Below are 12,664 nucleotides of genomic sequence, written 5' to 3'. Positions count from 1 at the left end.
GCGTTGAGAGGAGCGGCTGTGGGATGCCGGCTGTAGGATGTGGAGTTGCTGGCATCTTGCGTTGCTGGGCTGATGTCTGATATAGCGCTGGCACAGCAGTTCCTCTGCACATAATCAGTTTTCAGGAGGGAGGTCTTTGTGTTAGAGAGTTGCGGTAGCTTGGTCACACACAGAGAGTACAAAGAGATGTGAAACAGTGCCTGCGTGCAGTAACCATTTTACCATTCTAACGCAATCCTCAGGCTAGGTATCTGAGATCCACGCCCCACCATATGCTGTGCTCCCACATGTTCCCAGGACATCACTAAGCAGACCTGCCTACCTGAGCAACAAAATGTCACAAGCCAGCTGCCTGAACTGTACTCCTGCCATGCTTCTCTAAGTTTGTAGATGTTTCTGCTAACACTGTAGTTTGGAGAAAGATGTCTGTGGTGATCTCACCCTAGCATTATATGGGGTCTAGATAGCTCACAGCCCTCACAGGGAGCTTGCTCCCAGAGCCACCTTTCCCTCAGCTCTTGCTCCGCCACACGCTCACTAGAGGATATGTATTATGGGTGCACACACCTTCATGCACAGCCTGTATCGTGTATATCAAGTCACTAGACTTGTTTTTTTCCCTAAGCAGACAAAGTAAGAGAAGTAGGATATCTCTTCATTTCCTCATTCAGTAGAGATGCACTGAGCATGCCCTGTCTGGAGGGAATGTGATCCTGCTCCAACAGATTTACGTAACCTTGTTTTTGCCAAGTGCATGTAGGTGCTTTCTCACTGCCTGTTTGCACCTCTGCCTCACTTCGGGCAGGACTTCTGGCCACTGGCAGTTGTCTGTGTTTCCAGGCTGTTTGGGTGAGTGTGCAGGTCAGGAAGGTCAAAACTGTTGCTGCTGAACTCCAGTTAATAATAAGATGTAGTCATAATCACTGGGATTAAGAGCAGTGAGACTCTGAGATGTGGGAGCAACAGTAAATTATATTTATTCCCTGACTTTATCCAATGAGGTATTTGCCTGCATCTCACCCCATTCTTCTGCTGTTCTTCCCCCAGGAGTGCATCTCCTCCTGCAGCAAGGATCAGAGTCCAGCATGTGCCCCTTCCACATCGCCACCTCAGCTGCAGGGCTGCTTGGTGAAGGTTTTGGGAGCAAGCATTCCTACTCCACAGCACAGATCACTTGTGATGCCAGAGCAGTACCCCTGCTGTCACGTCTCATTACAAAAGTGCATATTTGTTGATGGTATCTGTAAGGCAAAAGTTACCTCAGAATATCTTTCTGATTGTTTTCTTAGGAACAGTGACTAATCTGTGGCCTGAACAATGCAGCCCTTACTCAGGCAAAGTGCTTGTTGAATTTGACAGGGTGTTTCTAATAAGTGTTTACAAAGAACCAGGGAGGAAAAAAAAAACACCAGACCTGACCTTACTAGTTTTACCCCAGTCTGAACTAATAGGATCCATCATTATCTGCAGGGGTCCAACCCAAGCAGCTATGATGCCACTTGGTCTCAGCAGTGCCCATGACTTGCCCACTACAGCCTCATTTAAGTTCTGCTCTGTAGCAGCCAAATTAGCTACTAAATAAATGCATATCTGCAAATTTTGTCTAGTGTGGCGTGTATTTAATTCTGTGCATTTTTTTTTTTTTTGTTTTTTTTTTTTTACACAGCAAGATATATAGCTACTCGGAGAAAGAGCATCCCTGTTGCTCAGCCTAGCAATACAGTTGAAGGAATTTTGTTGCGGTGTTAGGCAGCAACAGCAGCACGAGGAAGCAGACTGCAACCCATCGTGGCTTCATGTGCTGTAGAAGCTCAGGTATGGCTCCATAAAACAGAGGAAGAAAGAAAACTTGCTCTGACAGGGAAATATCCCTGGAAAATCCTCCCAGAATTTTTAACATAAAAAGATTCAGAGACTAAGCAATCACCTACCACTCAGCATGTTACCAGTTCCTCATAACTGACTATCTATTCTGAAGTTATTTCAAAGAGGCAAACTATGATTGTGCAGGACAGACCCTTTCTGAGTCAGCCACAATTGGTGGCTGAACAAAAGGAAGGTAAGTCAATGCAAAGTGTGCCTTCATTTACTTACTGGCTCACTCCAGAGTGCCATTCATCAGGCCAAGTGTCAAAATTATGCTTTGTGAGCTTGTTGGGAAGTCACAGCAAGATCTGAGATACACATAACTCTGCAATTCTTACCAGGCAATGCTTATTTCAGAATCTTGTACTCAAATGCACATTGTCACAACTGCAGAACTGGCTTTTGCTTTTGTATGCAGTTACTTCATTACCAGAAATTAATTTGATTTGTGATGACTGTGAGGAACTTCTGGGTTCAAGTCTTCTGTCTTTGATAGGAGCTGACTTTTCATATTACTCCATCAAAGATCTGAAGTGAATAAAGACAGCTGAGCACCATCTCACATGTGCTCCATCACGAGGCACCGTCTGTAATCTGATAGAAGTGGTGCTCTATCTTCTTGGAGTGCAATTAGAATGATTGCCATTATTACCTAAATTGACTGCCATTAGCAGAAAAAAGCAGTAAATGATTTGTGCAGCCAATCAGAATGTAACTGTCTCTTTATGCCTTTTGAAGCTGCCACAGTGACACCAATAGTCATCAGTCATACTGATACTATTTATATCACATACAACATACATATTATCACATGATAAATGCTTTCTGTTAAGAAGATAAGCTACTTAAATGAGAGTATTGGCAGAATACCACGCATCATGGTGGTGTGTCAGGTCAGGTCACCCACATAGGTGGCTGCCACACTGCTAACAACGTTCTGCAGATGGCATTGATCTGTTAATAAGCACTGCTGAGTGACAAACCTCACCTTTTGTCAACTGACTTATTAACATCTGTGCTTTTTGTCTGGTCCAGCACACTTCGGTGACAACTTGCACTTCTTGAACTGCAAAAGATGACCCAAATCACATTTAACAGAGCTAGTGATGTCACTGCAGGTGCACTACTTTCTGTTCAGTCCATCAACATCCAGTTTTGCATTGAACAAATCACGGATTGCTTAACTGTGATTATTATATCTAAAAGCCAGCAGGACAACCTGAGTAAATGCAGTTTTTCTACAGCAGGGATAGAGGGGAGAAAAGACATTCTTGATCTCTCCTTAAATCAATGTTTTGGGTGCAAGCACGGTTTCCTCTCTACCCACACCTCAGAGGAAAAGGCAGCTTGAGTTTGGAAGTCACTGCTCTCATCAGCAGCTTGCGGTGGGAAGAGCACATCAGGCCACCATATGAAGACAGCTTCCTTCCACCTGAATGAGATAAACAGAGGTACATAAGAATTATTTTAAGAAACTGTTAAAAGTCCTGAGGGGTGGGATATCAACCGATACGTCACTTTGGTCTGTCCATGACTCAGCGCCCAGCGCTCACGAACTTGTTGTCTGATGAGAAGGAAAATGCTCTCTGTTGCCCAAAGATGCTAACTAAATTTAAAAATATAGATGTTATCAAGATGATTTGTCTTCTGATTCTTATCTACTTTACACTGGCATGTTGAGCCTTACATGTGTATACATGAATAAATGGCAGCAAAGATATCCATTCCATTTTATGTTTATTATGAAAGTGATTTTAACAAAAGTCTTATTACATGCTTCGTTTTGAGCTTTGACATAGAAAACAAAGCTATTAATATACAGAGGCAAAAGGAAATGTATTTTCTTATAAGGTACATTTACAACAACATTATCTACTACGAATCTGACAGTATTTTTAAAATATTGGTAAAGCTTGGATCACAGTATTTTATTTTCTAAGTATCAAATTTTGTACAGTTATTCACTATCTTTGCTCTAAACTACCATGATACATTTCATATGGAAATAGCAGTTTGTACATAATTTACATTGATAATAAAACTTAGAAGTCGCAGCAGCATCTACAAAGGGTTTTGTTCACTCCTGCCCACTGTCCAGACTTAGCCAATTGGTACAGTAACCACCACTGCATATCTGGGTGGTTTTCCCAAGATCTTGTCTACCAGAAATTCCTATTAATAGGCGATGGACAAGATCACGGTGAACCTAATGCAGGTGAAACTCCCACAGATCTCAGTGGTAGTTTTACCTAGAAAAGGCTCTATGATCTGATCCAATGCGTTGATTTATCACTTCCAGTGCTACCTAGAGCGTAGAGATACCACACCTTTTCCTTATCTTTGTGCTATACCAGGGGCATAATTTCTTAATTCCCTTTTAATTTTCTTTCTGAATTCTGTGTTGTTTCTTATTCTAGTAAGGACTAGCACTAACTTTAAAATACATATTCTTTATATGCTTTGAAAATGGTAAGCACTTCAGAATGACATGTCATAGTCAATTCAGTGAGCACTAGCAGATTAAGTTGTCCCAGAAAACTCTTCCTGTGACACCTGTGAGACTGCAGAAACAACAGGAGCAGTCATCCAGCAGAATGAATGTGACTACTGACCGCACCCACAACAGTGCCTTGTAAGTACCTTTTTAATGACCTCTTGAATATCTGCTGCTGTCAATGCAAATTAGTGGGCTTTCTAAGGCATAAAACACAGAAAACAATATTTACAAAATAATTTTAATTAAAAAAGTAACAAGAACGAACTAAAAAAGATATTTTCACAATCATTAAAATTTACTTAAGCGAAGCCACTTCTTTTCCTAGATATTGAGAAATTCAGCTAAAGTTGAATTGTAATTGTCTGTATATCTTTAAACTTGCTATCTCTGCTTTCTGAATACAGGTGGTTTAAATTATTACATCTACAGGTACTTCTGTACATTTTACTCTTGTATATTACATATTAAACTTTATAGATTAAAAGTTTAGTGATGAAACAATAAATAAATGAAATAACAAACTGGAATTGTACATATTCAGGTACTCAGATAACATATATTTTCCTTGAGAGTTTATTTCCCAGTTTGTTTCTACCCAGATGAAAAGTGTTATGACAAAACATGAGACTTCTCTCCAAATCGAAGTTGGATGCTGAGGAATACGTTTCTATTACCTTCCTTGAGAATTCCATAAATTCTTATGGGAGACAAAAAGTCTTTTTTTCTTTCTGCAAGTGCTTATGACAGTCTCTCATCCTAGAAAACTATTTCATTAACGTCTCAAATTATTGAGAGTCTACAGAACTCCTCCAATTGCTATCATTCCTGTCAAACAGTGGTTTTAAACTATAGGAAAAAATATACGCAACTACTCAAAATAATGACACAGGTACACATAACAGCACGTTGCTCATTCCCACCATGCAAAAAATGGGAAATCCAGACCCCTGAGCTGGCTGAGAAATTTGCCACTGAATTCAGTTATTCACTATTTCACTCCAGTTCTTTTTTTTTTAAGAGCACTCAAAGGTGTTTAGAGTCCAGACACAAGTACTCTCATGGACCGGTTAGGTTTTGCTGTCCAAGACCAGGCAGTAGTTCCTTAGAAGAATCCTACTGCCACTTTAGCTCCTGAACATTAGAACTGGCTTGTTTATAGATAGGACTAATCTGACAAATCTGAATCTGTTGGGCACCCTAACGAAGGGGCCTGGAGCAGGAGGTAAAATTTCTTATTTGAATGTTTAATGCATGGAAGCATGTTTCCTGTTCATGTGGTATCATATGTTCTTCCTGTGTATAGATGGACGACTACAGCTGAGCTGTGCTCCTTCAAGACCACTTGGCAAATCAAAAGGCAGCCTTTGAAAACTCTGCAGCCACACACATCTTTATTAAGCTCGTCTAAAACTAATCTTAAGTAAATTAAATGAGCTTACTAGGATAAACCTACTTAAAACTAATACAAAACTGATGTGTAGGAAGGATCAGTCTAAATCTCCAGTACATCGAGCGCTGTGGTTTAACTTTATCATATGGAGGAAGCATAAAAAAAATACATTCCTTATGAAAAGTTGGTTGTTATGCCAAATCCTACTAAATAATGAGGAAGGCAAGTAGGCAGGAAAACGGGCTGAAAGCCACTGAAGTTTTCTTTCAGTGCAGTTTCGGTGACCTAAATCTTCAGGCAGTATAAATCTTGCTATCGTGGGCAAGATACAGGTGGCAATCTCCTACTAAGCAGAGAATCCTGGTGCTTCCTGTACTCAGATGACACATGGGAACACCCTGCCCACAGCAATCACTAACAAGCGCTTTCCTGGCATGACTTAGGGCTTGATTGGCAATTTCTGATTGTTGCAGTCTCCTGGATTACAGCAGGTGTGCAGGCTGCTATTTGATGAGAATGCCTAGGTAAGATTCATCATCACCTCACTAAAAATAAGTGCAGTATTTAAAGCAGGAGGGGAGGTTTAAAATGTTAAGTGCTACAGGGGCAGCTTTTAAGCATTTAGGCGTTTGCAAATTGCAAATAAGAAGCCTGGCTTGTTTGTGACGTGGAATTGTGTAATCGCAAATGGATACTTCTTCAGCCTTCCTGCAGTAACACAAACATGTTGTTGCACCTGGCCTGTACACAACGTGATGTACTGTGACAACAGACACAGGTCTGTATTTATCAAATGTGTTTAAATGCAATATATCACTTCTAGGCTAAAAGCCAAAATTTGCTGTTCTGCCATGTACCGACTCATTTCATGAAGCCCTTTTTCTTAAAATAGGCAATATTATTCCTGGTATGTTTTTTGATTCCCAAATTCGTCTAAGTCATTCCTTGTTGTGGTGTTATTGCATAGTAACAATATGCTCTCTGGCTTCTTACAGCAAAAACATTCTATGTGACATTAACAAATGAAGAGCTCAGCTCACCTTCTGTTTGGTGAATATCAGTTTCTGTAACTGTCAAGTACAAAAAACCTTTCCACCCTTCTGAAATTAGTAAGATACTTTTAGATGAGATTTGTCAAATCATTTTAGAGTGAATGTAAAAGAATATACACTGTATAAATACCAGCTGAAATTGGTTGAGACAGTTCTATATACCACTTGTTACCTTTTTTCTTGAGAAAGTTGTATATCCAATAGCTTTTCTATGCAGAGATGAAAGTATTCAAACTTGGCTTGTTTTCTAAACCTATCACATAAGAACTCCTATATATTCACAGCCTTTTCACTGTGTACTTTTGAAGGCCAAATTATTCTTTCTTTCTCAGTTCTCAGCAGCACAAAGTCGGCATTTGCTCCAGAAGTCACTGAGTGGTCTGTGCTGACCCTGCCCTGCCATGGCTCCAGGAAACATGAGCTAACATGCACCTCTGAGGCTGCCTGAACCAGACAAAACACAACTTTTGTCTAATGTGGTTGAAAGTCAGCCAGAGTTGTACTGAAGCAAAATGCACACAGTCCTTTACGTATTCACCTCACACAACTGTACCAAGGTCCCACTAACAGTGGCCACAACCAAGACAAGTCTCCATCTAGCACTGGATTCCTCACGTAGCTAAAAATGTGGAAGATGTTAAAGTGCTTTCATTAGTCTATGGACCTTTAAGGAAATTACCTTCAGCTCTTTTCCAAAGAGGAAGCTTGTTCTGCATGACAACTGTGCCATTATGCCCGCAATCATGAGTTGCTAAGCAGGGATTTTACAAAACTCATCAGGTTTCCAGAGCTCACTTACTGAAGCCAACAGTACTACAGAGTTCAGCACATAAAGAAGTTACTTTGTTGTGATCTTTGTTTAGAATTCTAAACATTTCCCCAGTATCTTTCAGCAGCATGTCTTAAATCCTGACCAGCTCTAATCATTCTGGATAGATCTATCAGACTTTGAAGTATTGTATGGCCTTATACATGATTATCTAAAGAGATCTGTTATTTTTAAGACTTATAGTTTTTTCTACGAATTACTCCTGCTAAGGGAAAAACACATACATAACTTTTTTCTCTTGGGCGTGCACTGGATCAAGAACTAACATGGTCTCCTTCAAATATCCGCCTTTAGTAATCCATCACAAATATTTAAAAAAAGTAATTTCGACAACCTCACCAAAAAATAATAATCATAATATCATAATCATCATAATAAAAAATGATAGCCTTTAAAAAAGGACATATATGACTTTTGTGGAGATGTTACATTTGGAAACAAAGGTTAATATATAAATACAGAGAGATTAAAGAGAACGTTATTCAAAGACCTATGATCCACACATAAAAAAAAAAAAAGATGTAGACCAAGTTGAAACTGTTCAGGAACAGAAAGGAAAAACTTATGGTTTTCAAAGGAGAAGGAAAGAAGGCAAGCAAAAATACAAGAGAGCCAAGTAGGAAAACACAACAAAATATTTAAGGTGTCTCTTAGAAATGAAATAACCAACCTCTCGAAGCCAACAGAAGACAGCTTTGTAAATTTAAACAGCACTTGCTTAAAGAAAAAACATTGTCAGAAGTACAAGAAGTTAGCCTTCCACTAACCATCGACCCCTAATGCTTTCTTTGAGAGCATCCAGGGGTATTTTAATCTACAAGATAGATATGCAACGAAAAAAAAAAAAAGCAGTCACTTGTGTCTTTTCTCAAAGGATGTTGGCAAGATAATTAATTTATGCACATTGTAATCTTGTGGGATCAGAAGGGAAATGATACAAAAGAGGAAGAGATTTAAAAATAAAGAAGCTGAAATGCCCAGACAAATAGCTACTCTCTCACTGAATTCCATGATTCTGTGAAATTAGCCCTTGTGCCAGAAAACAGGAGGAAATGTGGGATTTGTCATCATCTTAGACCCCAGGTACCTGTCACTCTGTGAGGGGGGGGCTGACCACAAGGTTAATGCTCTCTTACAGACTGCATAGTCCCAGCACTTGATGGGCACAGTAGCTCCAAGTCTCTGATTGCAGGACCCGCCCTCCAACCCATCAAACTGGGCTGCAAAACTGTGTTCCTGCACTGCTCCCTTGCAGTTAGGGCCTGTGGCAGAGGTATGTTCCCAGCATTTTAGAGATGGCAGATTTAAAAAAAATATATATCCTCTTTGGTGAGCTCCTCACAAGTGTGCTGTCCTCACGTGTAAGTGTTGGTCTGCTCTGCAGGGTGCCCAAGGAATGGGCAAAAACTGACTCCTCCCTGGACAGCAGTCATATCCAAACAGATGCTGTTTTTCTTGGAATAATGTGTTAAAAGAGAATGCCCCAAAGTAAACCATTATCCTGTGTTAGAAAAGCTTTGTGTTAACAGAAGTGACAAGCACTTGGAGAAGTCATGTAATCATCTAAGCAAAGTTACAAGTAGATATAAGTAAATAGTGTGTGTGGGAGTAAAGATTTAAGCATGAATAATATTTACAGTAACTAAAGATAACATTACTAATGTACCCACAAATAGAAGTATATATTTATATATTTATATATTGTACTCATTTAGATGCTCTATTAACGGAAAGAAAAACAGACTAACAATTTTCTTGGTGTTGTTTCTTTCTCATCTATCCTATTGTAACTGCCTCCAAAGGGACCAAACCCATGGATGGAGTTCCACAGTTCAATCCATTTCAATGCAGTAACATAGAGTGGCAAACCTCTGAAGAAGTTTAGAAGAGGACAGATAAAACATAAGCACTCAGTTGTACGGAATTCATAGAACAAAATTATACATCTGATTCTTTTGTTTTTTTCTTTTTTTTTCTGCTCTTTTGATTTCTATGTGGTCAGAGGTTCCACTAAGCCACAAATGAGAAATAACAAAATTTAGATTGCTTTGTTTTCTTCTAAACTTCAAGTGCAATTTAAAATCCAAATCTTATTTATACTACATACCTCTTACTACAACAGAACCTATTGGTAGGTAGTTGCATCAGGTTCGAATAGATGACTTCTTTGAAAAAATTATTTTTGATGGAAAATAAAAAAACTAGAAAGAATGTTTTTACATAATGTAGTTCCAAATGGAAAGTGAAGATACACAAGTGCAGACACAAATTTGGATCTTCAAATAGGTGCACTCAAGGATCCACAATATTTTTTTTGTAGTAAAAATCCCATTCAGAACATTGGTGTTTAATGACTATAAAACATTATAGGTATTCTTCAATATACAATTGAAAGTAAAGACTGCAGAAAAGAGCCTTCAAATTACCAAATGTTTCTACTACGGAGGAAAGACGGTATTCAACAGGAATGCAAAGTAACCTCAAACTGAATACCACTATTTATATGGTCGTAGAAATCTGGAAACTTTTGATCGCAATAGCTTTATGAATGATCTTGGAAACATCTCTTTTGACTCTTGTGCTGTGTACTTGAAATAGTTTTGTGGATGTGCCAGTACGTCAAAGAGAGCTTTTATGAGTTTCTTGTCCTGTGGGAGACAACAGACATATTATATAAAAATACTGTTGGGATTTAGTTTATGCACATCTATCATGATTAATGAACAACAAACAGCTTTTTTCTTCTTGTAGAACTTGATTCTGGGTAAAGCAGTGTAAGGAAACTGCTCCATGTTGACGTGGGGCTTTATACTGATTAATCTGTCTACTATATTTTCTGCTTTTATGATTTTTTTCCTTCTTTTTTTTTTTTCTGCAATTTGTGTTCCCAGAAGATACTGAATTGAGAGAGCAGCAGCTGGGTTAACCACAAACTGGCTGCAGAAGTATTAGTATGGCAGGCAGCCTCTATCAGCCCTTCCAGCATCTTTAATGCTGTTGCTCAGAACCTTCCTTCCATGAGAAAGAAAGAGGGCTGGTCTTCAGCAACACCGAGCTCCTTAAGGACACTTTCCTGTATTTTGGTAAAGCCTTGTTTCAGGGAATAAGCTGAGCCTGAGCATGAAACTTGGGTGACCTCAAAGATCCAGTGAGTGAATACTCACAGGGTTGGGACAGGGACAGCCAGGAGAGTTGGCTCTAAGCCTTTCATTTAGCAGGTTATTTGCTTTCTGAGCAGCTTTACGTATACATATATTTAAGTTTAAATTAATTAGATGTTATATGTGGCAACACAGTAGCCTTTTACCACAGTTCTCTCCTTTTGAAAACCATTTATCTTGTCTTTTGAAAATCATTTAGGAACAGCCTATAATACTACATTATGGTTGTATCTTGTTAAGGCAGGACAGTAGTTTAGGTAGATACATTTTTAATGCACAGGAAATTCTAATATATTGTTTAAAAAACTAATCTGAACTCATGTCATACTGAGGCCGAAGAAGACTCTTTGGAGACTAGGTTATTCATCTTTATAACATACAATCATGTTAACATACGTTTCATTTAGTTCTTGCTTCAGCAAAGGATGCACATGTGTGCTTAGCCCAACTGAGGTAATGATTTTGTTTTACTTCAGATACCAGCATCGAGCTCTGAAAACAGGGAATCTCATTTGGCATCACAATGGAGGTTTAAATATTATGATCCTATGAGGGTAATGAGAGCTAACTTGAAAAAATATTTTGTTAAAGGAATCCTTCGTCTGCCTGAGATAAAGCAGAATTTTCATACCTTTAGAATTTCTTGATGATTTTCTGATGCATATAATCGTCCATCTCGAACAATATCTTCTATTAATTGTTGGTAATCCTCTGAAAAATAAAGATCAGTGAGTGCAGTGAGTGACTGTGACATCCTCTGGGAGGATAACAGCTAGATAGGCTCTCATTAGCTAGACTTCCTTTCAGAGGCAAAAATTTAGTATCCAGTTCATTATTCAGTGACTTTCTTCCTGCTGTGGTCTAATCTAATCCCAGTAACATGTAGAATTCTGTACTGAACAGTAACTTTCAATTATCAATGTAAATATTAGCTTACCCTCAGAAAACTAATCCTTTCACATAACAGTGCTTTATTATCTACATTTTTTTAAATGAAGAAGCAAGGCCACAGATATGAAATTACTGTCAAAGGCTGCATACAACACGGTCAGTCAACAGTAATCACCAGCTTACTATAGATACTCTTGTCTATCACAAAATTGCACTGCTATTTGGAAAAGAGGTGGGCTAACAGCTGCCAAAGGTATCATAGAAAAGTCTTAGTTTTGTTAAAACAGAAATAATCCCAAAGTCCACATTATACAGTTTAATGCATATTTCTAAAGGATGAGCTGGAATGTTTTAAAACATGTTGGATTTATGGAAGAGGTTAGTTAAAGGGTAATTCCTTTTGCATCATTGCTCTTCTCTGTTGAACTTGTGAATTTATTAATTTATACTTTCCACGATTGTGGTGATTATCAGTATTGCTTGATAAAGGGGCTTCCTCAAATGTATAGCAATTAATAATTTTCTGATTATTCATACAATAAATGACCATTAAAGAGAGTCTCACTGAACTCCATGTAAGTTTAAAGAATTCTGTGTAACTTCCATCTGTCTTTCAAACATTAGGAAAAGAAAGAAATATAAAATCTGGTATCATTTAAAACCAGTTGTAAAGAATTCGAAAGTAATGACAGAAAAACAAAAAGTTACATGAAGGTTTTTCTTCGTTCTTTTCTCCCTTTCATCACGTGTAAGAGAGATTCTGAAGGCCAGTGTTCTGCATTTCAGATACAACACAAAGATGAAAAACAGAATCTGACTCTCACCATCATAAGTCACATAGGGGACTTGAAATCCTTTGCCACTGTTGCCTTCATTTGACTTGAATTGAATCCATAGCTTCCTTGATCTTGAAGTAAATGCAATAGGTCTCTCATAAGTCTGACATGTTTCATATGTAGTAATTGAAGTTGGAGAAGC

General features: G+C 38.5%; 1 protein-coding gene across 1 annotated transcript in view; it reads right to left on the bottom strand.

The window, feature by feature from the left end:
• Positions 1–9,560: 9,560 nt before the first annotated feature.
• Positions 9,561–12,664, bottom strand: part of SCUBE1 (signal peptide, CUB domain and EGF like domain containing 1) — a 204,350-nt gene continuing 201,246 nt past the window's right edge. The window contains exons 21-23 of the mRNA XM_065742416.1: positions 12,511–12,663; positions 11,427–11,506; positions 9,561–10,282 (exon numbers count right to left, since the gene is read on the bottom strand). Coding sequence (XP_065598488.1) covers positions 10,130–10,282; positions 11,427–11,506; positions 12,511–12,663 — 386 coding nt within the window. The 3' untranslated portion in view covers positions 9,561–10,129. The remainder of the gene's footprint in view (positions 10,283–11,426; positions 11,507–12,510; position 12,664) is intronic.

This window comes from Cyrtonyx montezumae, unplaced genomic scaffold, assembly GCF_038088225.1.
Source record: "Cyrtonyx montezumae isolate F1298 unplaced genomic scaffold, pur_monq_1.0 scaffold_3, whole genome shotgun sequence".
Classification (NCBI taxonomy): Eukaryota; Metazoa; Chordata; class Aves; order Galliformes; family Odontophoridae; genus Cyrtonyx; species Cyrtonyx montezumae.
This window is presented reverse-complemented; position numbering and strand designations above follow the sequence as displayed.